The sequence below is a fragment of the Opisthorchis viverrini genome (genome assembly GCF_000715545.1).
Source record: "Opisthorchis viverrini unplaced genomic scaffold opera_v5_11, whole genome shotgun sequence".
Lineage (NCBI taxonomy): Eukaryota > Metazoa > Platyhelminthes > Trematoda > Opisthorchiida > Opisthorchiidae > Opisthorchis > Opisthorchis viverrini.
Window position 1 is genome coordinate 1,576,511 of NW_008751667.1, and position 13,509 is coordinate 1,590,019.

Genomic DNA, 13,509 nt, shown 5'->3' on the forward strand with positions numbered 1-13,509 from the left:
TATATATATATATGAGTGTGTGTGAAACGAGGTCGATTGCATAACTACGCGTTAAGACACCCCTTTAATGCCGCCAACTCGACGTTTTGGTTTTCCAAGGGCTGACACCTCACCGATAAAAGCCTAGACAATGGTGCAGTAAATATGCGAGTTGGCTGTAACAAGATTCGTAAAGGTTCATTTCATCCTTAGCACAGGGCTACTCAAACTCGGGAACAAGAGCCTGTAGAATGCAGCTGTGTATAAGAAGCAGACACAAACGCAACTCGAGATAATTTTAAAAAGGAGCACTTTAAAACTTCCACGGACGTGTTAGGTACGACAAACCTGGCTGAGTCTCAAAACCAATAGGATACCCATATTAACTTACTGGTGTCTAATGTGTACATCGTCAATCTGTTCCTAAAAGCCGTATGCTACCCTCCCGAAGTGCAAATAAAAGCTATTTGTGTACCTTGTAACCAACATTCTTCATATCCACGTCTGATTCTGTCCAAACAACTTCTCTGTTGTGTCTGGAAATCCGATCGACGAGTTTTGTTTTACGAGAGTCGTGAGTAGCCCGTATCCGACACACCCTTCATGTGAAACTGAACGTTGTCGTTCGATCTTGTTTGTTTAACCCATCGGGCGGTCGTGAAACGCGTGCGTCTACTTCAAGAGAGGATGCACCGTTCAGAATACACTGCATTATATCCATCATCCGTAATCTCCACTTGTGATTGAGTCCTCTTACCACTTAAAGACCTAAAGCCACCTACAAGGTTCTATAGACACAAAAAAGCTAAATATGCGTTTGAGGCAGTGAACAACATCAGCCGTTCCTTACCCTATTCATAGATTATACACCGTCAACTGGAAAGTACTGCAGACCTCTCTAAAAAACGGTTGTCCGCCAATATCCATCAACCCCACTCGAAGCCTACTTGAATGTTTGAGGGCGGATCGAAATTTCAAATTTGGAGTAAAACAAGGATGCGTTTTTCTCCCCGGGCTCTCTTCAATCTATGTGTAACGAACGCCGTGTGTGAGGCTTTTGCGTACGATGATGCTGGTGTACGGTTGAGGGATTGGCTCAATTGATCCTTTCTCGGTGTTAGACGTTTTTTTTGAAGTGAGTCTGACTTCGTACAAGATGCAAGAATGTTATCGGAACTGTCGGACCTGGGACCTGGAACTGCGGCGGCTGAAGACATCTTTGTTTTGGCTGCATTGTACTGGTAAGCCACCAGCAGGCGAAGCGGTGGTCCGTCAGTAAAAGTCGGAGTAGAGAAAAAGTTCAGCAGATCCACACTAGCTTTCTGGAATCACCGGATAGCTGAGCCTGAGACGGTGCTGGAATTAATTTTTCCTGAGCATCGCCATACAGACTGAATTTTATGAAAGTACCTTAGCACACTGAGCGATTCGTTGTGCAAAGTCCGCGACGATGCTAGAGGTAAATTTGAGTCATCATCGTCGTTGATGGGGAATCAAATCGAATCACGGCTAACCACAGAACGCCATGCAGGTGCATTCTGGCATACAAGTGTATCGATAGATACTACTGATGAGGCACGCGAGTAGTGTTTTCTCGTGAACCCGCTTCGCGTCTCTTGAAAAGTGACATCTATTACGAAATTTGTGGAGTCGCTTTGTAGCATTTGCTTGCAGTAACAGTCAATGAATGTCCAGAAAAGTTCAGGAAAACGCGTTCAAGGAAAAGATAGATATTCAGTCTTGTAGACGAGATGCGTATGAGAGCTTTGTTCCCCTGTCCAATAGTCTGTAACTGTTTAGTTGGTGTTTCTCTGCGAAGCAACTCCGCGGCAAAGGCCTTCTCCCTTTCACAAGTGCTGTCTGAAGTTGAGGCCAATCGGTTCATCGGCTAGGCCGTTTCAGTCTGTTGCAGCAAAGTCCCCTAATACCCTGAATGGTCCGGAGCTTCTAGTCCACAAGTTAGTGTTGCAAGTTAGTTTCTGTAAACATCGTCGTGTGGGCCAAGGTGCCGCTGCTCACATGCGTGTGCCTAGGGTGACTCACGTGCGGTCTGGTCCACCCCAGGCACCTCTTTGCTTTCGCGATTATTATCAACTGTCCGGTCTGTGATATTGTAATATGATGTGTAATTTGAGAATTCTGTATTTCGTGTATCCATCTTCAGTCGACCTCCCCACCACGGATAACCTAGAGTGTTGAATCGAGAACGGTGACTCTGTGTGACCCTCGCTTCTCAGACCTAGCTCAAAGAAGGCAAACATCAGCCAGCCCAGGATGATTCTGCTGACTGTTGAAGGTCATCTGGTGACTCTGTGGCAGTCTGATGGCTTTAGAACGGCTCCTTCCTGTCCACCTTCCAGTCTTATCTCCTCGGGTTTACACAGGTGAATACGCATGCAGCTCAGTGGAAACCGTACCTGATACCACCCATTGTGCCTGGGTGTCCATCAGTGACAGAATAACCCAGAAACAGATAACAAGAACCCACCATATTTCCCCGATATCAGCTTTCGTGTTTTGACTACCACGTAAGGAAATTCTGTAAAAAAATAAACGAATTAGGTTGGGGAAAGAGTCCTTGGGATGAAATGACACCCTATCTCCGACGCATTTTATACATATAGCTACACATTCTTTTTTTTCAGGGACTGGACCTTATGGGATGGGTGGCCAAATTGGATATTTTCAGTCCAGTTTCGAACTATTCGTTGGCCCAGGTATATTGATATGAACTTATTTTGGTATGAAAACATGGGATTTCGCCTACGATAGCTAGAAAGATGAATTACTCACTTCATATCATAAGAGTGCGCAAGGTTCACAGGACCGTGTCCAGTAGCCTTTTTTAATTCGGGTATGAGTCTAACTGACAGTGGTGTGTTTGTATGCTCCAAATATGTAAAACACCCTAGGATTTCAGCTCACTCATCTCACAGGCTCTATCTGGTATGTCTGGTTTAGGAACGATCGCTTTTCTCTTAAATAAACGGAATCAAGACCACCATGTTATTCCGGTGAGTCCACACCAACGGGGAGCACTGGACTCGAGTTTCGCTCTTACTAGAGCTCATCTGCAGTGCATATCCAATGGCCGTGCCGGGACTTGAACCCCGGACATCTGACATGAGAGGCGAGCGAGGTCATTCGATCGTCACAACCAGGGTCGTCGTTCGACGAGTCGGGTACACCAATCACATCGCTCAAGTGTGAACACATTCGCCTGTTCAGACGTGATGATTCAGATGCGTCCAACGTGCGTTGGTGGAGTAATGGTTACACACTTGCCTCACATGTCAGATGTCCGGGGTTCAAATCCCGGCAGGGCCATTGGGTGTGCACTGCTGATGAGCTCTAATAAGAGCGAAACTCGAGTCCAGTGCTCCCCGTTGGTGTGGACTCACCGGAATAACATGTACCATGTTAGTTTGTACAATTTCACGAACGGCACAAATAATGGCAGTGCAGAGTACGCAGCAAAATCCGTTGGGCATAGACGGAAGAGGAAACTGTAAAGCACCGTAATTTTTCGTCAGTCCTGAAGTGTCTTCTCTGCCTCAGTGCAATACAAACTAACTTCCTCATAAAACAAACCAACTCTAAGGAGTAGAAAGGAAAACTTTGCTAGCGAGGAGTTTTGTCAGACCATAAGCAGAAGAGCGGCAAGCGGGATGATTAATTCCACTTCAAAGCTTCTCAGAACCTAAATACAAACATGGTACCACCCCGGAAGTACCACCGAATTGATGTCTTCTGCAATGCAGTCATTTTAAGAAAGAGGACACCATTTACGCCTGCCTTTAGAGAACAGTCGCAATGGTATTTGTCTGTGTTACTTTCTACTGAGATAAGTCTTTGTAGCAACAGAGAGGTCTGCAATCACTCATTTTGTAAAGTCTGTGTTTGCGTTTGTGCTATTGGTCCCACTTCAATCAGTTGTCTTATGCTTGGCAGAGGTCTACCAGACCTATCAGTTAGGTTCAGTGGCATGGTGTAAGCTAAGGTTCGATCCATGGACCCATTGGCCAAATGCACAATAATACTTGGTGGAACGCAAAGTAAACCAGGGGAATTTTTTCAACCTCAGGTTTACTTGTTCGTCGAACGGGTGCCATCGAATTTATACCAATCAATGAGATCCTGACTATTTTCTGGACTTCTTGTATGTTGACAGCTATTCACCAAAACGTCAAGGGATAACGACAAGGGGATAACTAGGCAAATACAGAAAAAACTGCAAAAGAATACTACTCTAAACTCAAGAAGTGAACGTCAGCCCCTGAAGTTAGCACAGCCGTTTGAAAGAAACCAGTACAGTGAAACCCGATCGGGTTGTTTTTGGAACTGTTACCGGTGAAAGGAAGAAGGCCTTTGCTGCGGAGTTGTTTATTAGAAAAACATCAACTAAACATTTACAAACTATTGCACAGGGGAGCAAAACTCTCATATGCATCTCGTCTACAAAACTGAATATCCATCTTCTCCTTGAACGCGACTTCCTAAACTTTTCTGGATATTCATTGTTCATTGACTGTTACTCAAATGCAAGCAAATGCTACAAAGCGACTCCACAAATTTCGTAATAGATCTCCCTTTTCAAGAGACGCGAAGAGGATTTATGAGAAAACACTACTCGTGTGCCTCATCAGTAGTATCCATCGATACACTGGTAGGCAATCATCAGCGCGTAGGATGATGAGACTGCTTTGATTGCCAATGCCCAGTAGAACCAGACCGATGTATCAATCAGACGACAGTTGTTCGTCCTATCCTTGACTGAATCAATGTCTGTGGGGTGTTACATGATTCCCTAGCGTGATACGAACGTAGTACTGTTTCGATAAAACAATTCCTTAGTGTGAATGGTTCCCTGTAGTCAAAGTGTACTAACGAACACCTCACTGAGTTGGTATGTCGCCTGTTGTAAGAGCCTTACGCGGCGCGGAGACATATGATCTCCTAAACCCACCAATCCATGCCAAGACCCTTTTCTTTACGTAGCAAATCACTTGATTATTACCCTAAAATGCTTCTTGAATAAATTATGCAAGAGCTAAATGGCGAGTGTAATTTTGTGTTTGACTGCTCATGGGACACGGAGACTTCTCGTTAAACCCTTGCGTTTAATTTGATTGGACCATGATCTAGCCTAGTCGGTTTTTCATTTGCCTGGGATCATTGGTGCATAGGTGTGGTTCGCGCTCCATTGGTGCAGGATGTGAGCAGGCTTTAGACAGAGATATCAGAAGGAAAAATGTTTGGAAATAATCAGATATGATTTTTTCTAACCTATATGTAGTACACCCAGCTGTTTAGTGGGATAGGAATTCTCAGATTGGATAAAGTCTTCATTGAATACTACCGAGTCTCCTCACGTCACCATCAATCAATGAGCAACTCAGAGGAAGAGTAGTGTTAGTGAATGTGTGAGACTTCCTCCTGAGAAGTTGTCACTCAAGGAACCAGTCAATACGTGATCACGTGATGTGGCCTCCGTTATTGAACGATGAGTGTCTTGTCTAAGTTAGAGCTAATCACGCTGCTGATCAGCCATTCATGGCCAAGCGGTTAAGTGTCCAATCAGTGATCGCGGATTTGAAACACTCTAAGGTTCGTCAAATGTGCATTGCTCATGACTCCCAACAAAGACCAAGCAGATATACAGCCGACTTTTCAGTACAGATTGACTTCACTGATGGGATGAAATTTCTATTACATAGAAAAATCGTTGGAGCGATTCTGTCTGCCATCTGAAACTGTTCCATCACTTTAGAGAAGTCAGTAACACAAAATTGAGTGAAAGATTCTTATTGACGGGAGATTTAGCTGAAATTAGTTTGAATTAAGCGAAATGCACTCATTTGCAAACAAATTTGGTTTGCAAATGAGTGTAGTTTGCTCATTTCGTGCAATTTGGTTTCATGTAGAACATAAGTTGACGGAAACTCGGGGACTGTGCCTACCTGATGAACTCGAAGTGGAAGGACGAAACCGGTCGTGGGTTGTCGAAGAGTTTTCAGCAACCTTATGAGTAGTGCATTAGTTTGATTTTATGGTCTTCCTCTGCACAAAGTTCGTCCTGTGTTTCAGCTAATTAAGATATCAAAGTACGCTTCACTTCTATTCACCAGGTCGGCGAGAACACTGGAACGCCCACCACCGGTTTCGCCCTTCTTGAGGCTCTTCACAAAAGTCTAATCCCAGAGTTTCCATCAACCACATTCCGTACCTGAACACATGAGTTACGACAAAAATTAATTCACGAATTAGGTTGACAGGCGAGTCGGCCGGAATCCCTCGTTCGGTCCTATGAGTTGCATTAAAAGGTCCTTCGATATCGTGAAGATCACGTGGAGCATCAAACTTAAACACGAGGTGACCATTACTCGACTATAGTTATAAAGGAATGTTCAGTTCAGATTCTCGCGAACACCAAACTAAGTTCCTATCGAGTATATAACTTCATCTACATACAGTTTTGTGAGAAATAAGGTTGGTTTAAGTTTGGTACTGGGCCTGCCTGAGCAGTCCCAAAGAGGGCGGAGTAGGTAGGGAACAGATGTCGACCTTAAGAGTGGTATAGTAGCCAATATCTTGCCTAAACACCAGTTATCTAGTGATCCAGGATTCTTTACTTAACCTCAACGGACACAGCTGCCATTTTCACTAGAAACGTGATATCCCCAGTGCAAGACAATGCCCCGAAATTGATCGGCCTAAAGCCGAAAACCATCTGGTCAACCCCACAAGACCCGAATGAATAATGCCTAGAACAGTTGACACGAATCCACTTTATTCCGAATTTCTCATGATATACTTGGGCAGCAGCAGCGGTCGAACAACGGTCAGCTGTTAACCTCGTGGATTAGGCACGTCCACGACCCGCATAATAACGCTAACCAACGTTCATTCTCAACGGGGCCAGGCAGCTTTAAGTGTTTACTTTGTGTGTTTCTCAACCCCCCGCCCCACTCCACTTGATGTGACTGTCGAATCCCTCAACAGCCCTTCTATTTTAGCACCTGGACGGTTGAGAGCCGGTACAATAACAAAATGGGGAATCTGTATAGTCCAGTGCACGATGCATAGGCTTCCCCAATTGAGGAGATGACCGTTTATCCCGATAACCGTTTGAACAACACATCTCCTGAACCCTTGAGTTGAATCTTCCAGAGATTGAGGACAAGGCGAAGCACGTTTTCTCGCCCCATACGACGGGGGGGAATTATGTCAGGGATGAAATAAATGCAATATTCGTTTGAGGGTATGTAACTCCATGAGAACCGTATGCCAGTTTTGTGATGGCTGAACTTCCTGTGAGCCTACGATTGGGACAAGTCCAACTGAATCAGTAATTAGGAACCTATGAGCTTGCATATCTGGTTCCAAGCAAGCACCAGAAACCCGATAACTGTCTTTGACAAATACACTCATTTGCAAACCAATTTGGTTTTCACGGGAGACTCAATCGAATCTCTCGTTTATGGTGTTCTCTAGCTGAATGTGCTGCACACAGGCCACTTCATGATTCAGTGTGCACGATCTTCGAGATGTCGCAGTATATTTTCATAAAGGAAACTACTCACAATGTTGCTGAAAACTCTTCGACAGCCCACGACTGGTTTCGCGCTTCCACTTCGGGCTCATCAGGTAGGTGCAGTCGCCGAGTTTCCGTCGACCTTATGTTCTGCTTGAACCCAAATTGGACTGTTTTCGAGAACTGCACTCATTTGCAAACCAATCTGATTTTCACGGAAGACTCAACTGAATTTCTCGTCTATGATGTTCTTCAACTGAAGGTATTGCACACAGGCCGCCTCATGTTTCAGTTGGTACGATATCCTATATATCGTAGTGGACGAATCATAGAAGAATCAGTCCAATTCGGGTTTGAGTAGAACATAAGTTTGACGGAAACTCAAGGACTCTGCCTATCTGATGAACCAAAAGTGGAAAGGTGAAACCAATCGTTGGCTGTCAGAGTGTATTCAGCAACCTTGTGAGTAGTTTTCTGGTTGACTGTCCTCCAAATCTCCTTAATTTTCACTGAAACATCTGACGGGGAGTGAAATGTGTCACTGAAAAAAGATCTTGGACTGTGTGAAATCAAACCAGCTGGTTCATCGTTTGTTCGGAGCCCATTAACAATAGACTTGTAGTGTGGTGAAGTGTACTTTGGTGATGGAAACTACGTAGGTGAAGTTAGTTGCCAGTTGGTCACCCACACTTTGATTAAAAGATTCTGCTGGGTATGCAATGTAAGTTCACAGAAGTCCCTTCAAGTTCATGGTAACTTTTTGTTGGTTTGTAAGGTCTGAGTGAACAAGGCGACAAACACAGGTGTTTAGGGATAGAGGATGAGTCATCATCGTCATCATCATCATCATCATCATCATCGTCATCATCATCAATCATCATCAATAATAATCATCATCATCGTCATCATCATCACTATCAACATCCTCATCCTCATCCTCATCATCATCATCATCATCATCATCATCATCATCATCACCATCATCATCATCATCATCATCATCATCATCATCACTGATAGCAACACCAAGTGAGAACATTGGTACTTCACTGGCGTACAGCACAGATCAAGAGGAAGCGAGTCCAGCGTACAAACAAGAGCAGTCCGTTATTGTGCTTGTCTCACAGCGCGAAGGTTTAAGGGTGTCAGATGAACTGAGGGATGGGGTTTGAAGAATGTCTTCGAAGCATCGGCAGGTGTGGTGGTGAGTGAGTCAACCGTAGATACTGCAGCTAACGGAAATAGCGGACCCGTCAGAACTCAAGAGCGAGCCTATGAAGATGCCGGTAGCAACCAGATGAGGACGAAAAGACGAGCTAGTACGAAGAATCGGAAGAAGCAAGACGTCAGCAGTGGCCTGTTTTTGCTTACCCGCTTGTCTGTGTGCAGCAGCCAAGGTGACCCGGCTGATGGCAACGGCCGAGGTGGCATCAGATTAGTTGTAAGTGCGCAATTCTTGGTTGTGATTGGGCCGAGATACTGCTCGGGTGACCAAACCTAGACGAGAAAAACCTGTCTTTCTCTACTTTCCCAGACAACGCATTTAGGGAGGCTAACAAGGCTTGTGACAAACGTAATTTTTTGCACCTGAAACAAGTAGAAACCTAAAAACAGATCGATTTTAAAGAGACAACACCCGACAGGGAAGGAGCCAATTGAATTTTCGGATTTCGGACCCATACCAAAACAGCAACCTTCGAGGTAGGAAACAGAATCCACTGTGCCTGAGCGAAAAATTGGCATGGTTGAAAAAACGTTTTGTTAGCGAATAAATTTACAGGTGGACCAACTGGTTCTCGGGTCGTAAGTCTCAAATATGTTCGGACTCCGTTCAGATGTGCCTTCCTCTCAAGCCAGTGTTGACTTGCTGGGTGAATTTGGCTACCCAGGTCAGTCTTTGACAAAACTAATGCGATTGCACTTCATACTGTCCAATTTTATCGGGTCTGTAATGCATTGAAAATGTTGAGTGCTAAAAATGTCTATTCTGTGCTCAAAAGGACATACCCAAGCCTTTTGTTTCTCAAGCTGTCCTTAGGTGTAGGGTGGGAGCCATTCGCTACAATATGAGTTTCGAAATCTAGAGCTAACACTTTCAATATGATCAAAATGCCTCACCCTATAAATCAAACAAATTTAAAACGTTCCAGCAAAAAACGTAGTTTATGTGAGATGGGCGAGATGGCTCAGTGATAAGGGCGCGAATTTACTGACCGGAAGATCCGTGATTCGAACCCGACCTCTGCCTCTTGACTTCCCCTGTCTAGGTATCGGCAACCTGGGCAGTATCCCAGTTCTCGTTCTTCCTTATGGTGGCATGGCAGTTGGACATCGAATGGGTGCCACAGCTGAACTATTTTTTCCGGTTGACGCTCAGCCTGGTACGTGTAGTCTAACGTTCAACCACTACGCACAGGCTACAATTTTCGTACTTGACGGTAACCTAAGAAGGATCACACACCTAACCATACTGAGGGGAAGTACTTTTAAGTACTCCCCAGGGGAGGACGACTTCTCTTTGGAGTCCCAACGGCTAGGAATTTGACCCTTATGGTAAAGGCACTTCATTCTGAGTGAGGACTCTGTAGCGTTGGATACGGGCTTATAAGAAGGCAGTGGGCTGAAAGGCTTGTGAATTATTACTCCACAGTTCCGCACCTCCAGAGCGACTCTGTTCCGTTTTTTCAACCCCACAGAGTTTATAATTGCTGTGACAGTGAAAAAGTATCAAACTTTAGTACAAGACATTGTTGAAAGCGGAGTTAGTGATTCTAATATCAAGAAGGAAGCGAATTGTATGTCTCCGGAGAAGAAACGCTTCAAACTAGTGAATGATGTCTTGTGGTCTGGATTGAGGCATTGCGATAGAGGTAAGTTTACCTCACCTGCTTCATTCTGCCGTTACTATAAAGCGCTTACCATGAGTGACAGAGGTGAACACCTACGAATGTGCGGTGGTCATGAGAACTCATGACTGTTGGCTCCGTCAAGTAAAAGTTACAACGCTCAAGAAATAACCAACCAATCAATCAGTTAATTATTAATCAGTCGGTTGGGAAACGAAAGTGATTTACTGGGTTAATCATGATTTAAAATCTGTTCTATTACAGCCCTCCTCAAAACATTCATCTCTATGTAACAAGCTTTGTGTTTGCCGGTTTCTTCTATGCTCGTTTTCAGGGACTTTACTAGGAACTGTTTGATTTAGTACCAGTAGGAAAGTACAATTTGTTCTGTGAAGCACCTCTGCGCAGACCCCTTTTATACTGCATCCATCTGCGACACTCACACTAGTTACTTGGTCAGTTTCGTTAGTCTTGCCGAATTCCTGTTGAGTTTCATGGAACGGGAGGTGTTTCCACCCACCCGGAGACAAGTCTCTACCGCAATGCCAGCCAAGACGTCCATCCTCGAAGTTGAGTGATTATACCACATGTCTTATTCTCTCTTTCTCTCAATCTCTGGACCGACTTTAACACAGTGGTTCCGTCGGCCGCTTCCACAGAAATTAATCTTTCTAAGTCTTCAGAATTGAAAAAAAATATTGCGGCGAAAGAACGCTACTTAAATTTTGTCAGTAGTTTTATTCAAGTGGAAGAAGAAGTTTTGCGAACCGGGAACACGCCAGTTATATGTAGACAAAGTGACGCCCAAGTAAAGTAGAGGTAACTCTTGGTATTCAGTCGGTACGTGCTCTCAATCGTACACTCTCAACGGGTTCCAGACCAAAACTAATGAACCTTGTACCTTGGTAGACACACAGGCCCACCAAGGTCATGTGCGATGCTCTCTCTCTCCAGACACCTGTTCATTAAGCTGCCACCATTTTTCCAGACAGCTCGGCAACGAGGTAGACGAATTTTGGTTACCTGTCAAAATAGTAGTTCTAACTTGTGGTTTTTTTTCAAACTCTTCAGAGCCGTACGACTCCGACGGTTCGGAGAGTTTATTTTGTCCGCCATTTGGGTTTCGAATGTTAGAATATTAGCGCTACCAGTTTATAGGTCAAGAGTAATGTTTGTTTAGATGTCTTCATGTAATTAACCTGGTAGTTCGATGTGTGAAAACAAATTTATTTTCTGGATACTGAGAAGATTCTGTATTTCAGTATGGAATTCATTCTGCCAGATATAGATCTCCAACCGCCACCACAAAATGCAATGTCTAGGGGGGAGACTCCCTCGGGAGGGTGGGGTTGAGCGATACCAACAGTATCCCAAGCTTTCTATCAAAAACTGATGAATTCCTTGGTAGATTTCAGGAACCTGGTTTAGATTTTTTAAAATGGATATTACCTGAGCACTTTAGATTTTCAGTAATTTTGTAAAGTTCATTCACATATGCTACCGAAATATGGTGAGTTTGGCGGGGACGTATCAGAATTTCGATGCATTTGCCGGTAAATGATCAGATGGCTCCCTATCCGTTCATTGAGCCGTTTCGTCATTAGTCACCAGGACGCCCTCAGTGCTCGGCTCATCACGAAAGTTTGAGAAGGGGTTCCCAAACTCGGCGTACAGATCAGCGATACTCGGTCGACAGCCACGGCGAACCTGTGTGGTGATGTTGTCTGAGCCCTTAGGAACTAAGCGCTGTTCGACCTAGCTATTAGGATCAGCCTGACACGACAAGTTGTCTCGAAGGCGTATTCTAATGTAGCCAAAAAATTCGGGGAACCTAAAGTTCTTGAGTCACAACATTCTGCTCTTCAGACTGATTGCATTCGTCTCAGCTATGAGACGTTTCATCAAGTAATGCCTTGCCAATGAGCACTGTTCAGTCGTCTCCAAATTCATGTCACAGTCGGTTTTGCGGGAGACTCATCTGGAACCCAGCTCAATCTCTCGTTGCTGCAACATGGGGCGGCCTGATGCAGCGCATTCATTTGCTTAAAAACATCATAAACGAGGGATTTTAGCTGGGTTCTAGGTGAGTCTCTCGCAAAACCAAAGTTGTTTGCAACTAAGTGTACTTCATTCCGTACAATTTGGTCTCAAGTAGAACGGGTTGACGGAAACTCGGGGACTGCGCCTACCTGATGAGCCCGAAGTGGAAGGGCGAAACCAGTCGTGGGTTGTCGAAAAATTTTCAGCAACATTACGCCTAGTGTATTACTTCTACTTATATCACATCCGTTCCTGCGGTTTTCAGGCATGCGACGAGTTTGTGTATCAGCTGTGCGTATGACTTGATGTTCAGCGTGACGGGGCACCTGTGTTAACACCGTGTGGCGTTCCGATTACACTGCCTCCTAAGTCATGAACAGGCTAGTCCGGCGCCAGACAGTGCCCCTTCTTTAGCTAGAGGGTTGCTTCCTATGGGAGATTTTTGTGGGGAAACAGTTGTGGCGTTTAAAATGATGTTAGTGAGGGTTCCTATACTGACAGATGTCTTTAACAGTTATTCTGTTCCTATAGAAAAGCATATCACACCGGCCCGGTTGTGTAGGTCACAGTCATCCGATCAACCCGAGATCACGTAACGTAAACTAGATAGTTGAGGGTAAATGTGCTTTCGTAATTTCGCTTCTAAGAGCTAACACGTTTATTCTCAGACCACGTATAGTGGTGCGATTCCACCTTTATTGGACGAAGAGATTTCTTGTGAATATTCCATTAGAAATATCATCAATTTTGAGTTCAATCAACATATTGAATTTAAACCAGATCTATCTATCTATCTATCTATCTATCAATCTAATCTATCTATCTATCTATCTATCTAATCTATCTATCTATCTATCTATCTAATCTATCTATCTATCTATCTATCTAATCTATCTATCTATCTATCTATCTAATCTATCTATCTATCTATCTATCTAATCTATCTATCTATCTATCTATCTAATCTATCTATCTATCTATCTATCTAATCTATCTATCTATCTATCTATCTAATCTATCTATCTATCTATCTATCTAATCTATCTATCTATCTATCTATCTACCTATCTATCTATCTATCTATCTATCTAACTACCTATCTATCTATCT

The 13,509-nt window shown here is 44.0% G+C and overlaps 1 protein-coding gene across 1 annotated transcript in view; it reads right to left on the reverse strand.

Moving 5' to 3' along the window:
* T265_01063 (hypothetical protein) overlaps window positions 1-8,391 on the reverse strand; it is a gene marked incomplete at both ends in the record, with an annotated part of 28,271 nt that extends 19,880 nt beyond the window's left edge. The window contains 2 exons of the mRNA XM_009165006.1: window positions 2,023-2,166; window positions 8,313-8,391. Of these exons, the coding sequence (XP_009163270.1) occupies window positions 2,023-2,166; window positions 8,313-8,391 (223 nt within the window). The remainder of the gene's footprint in view (window positions 1-2,022; window positions 2,167-8,312) is intronic.
* Between the last annotated feature and the right edge of the window lie 5,118 nt (window positions 8,392-13,509).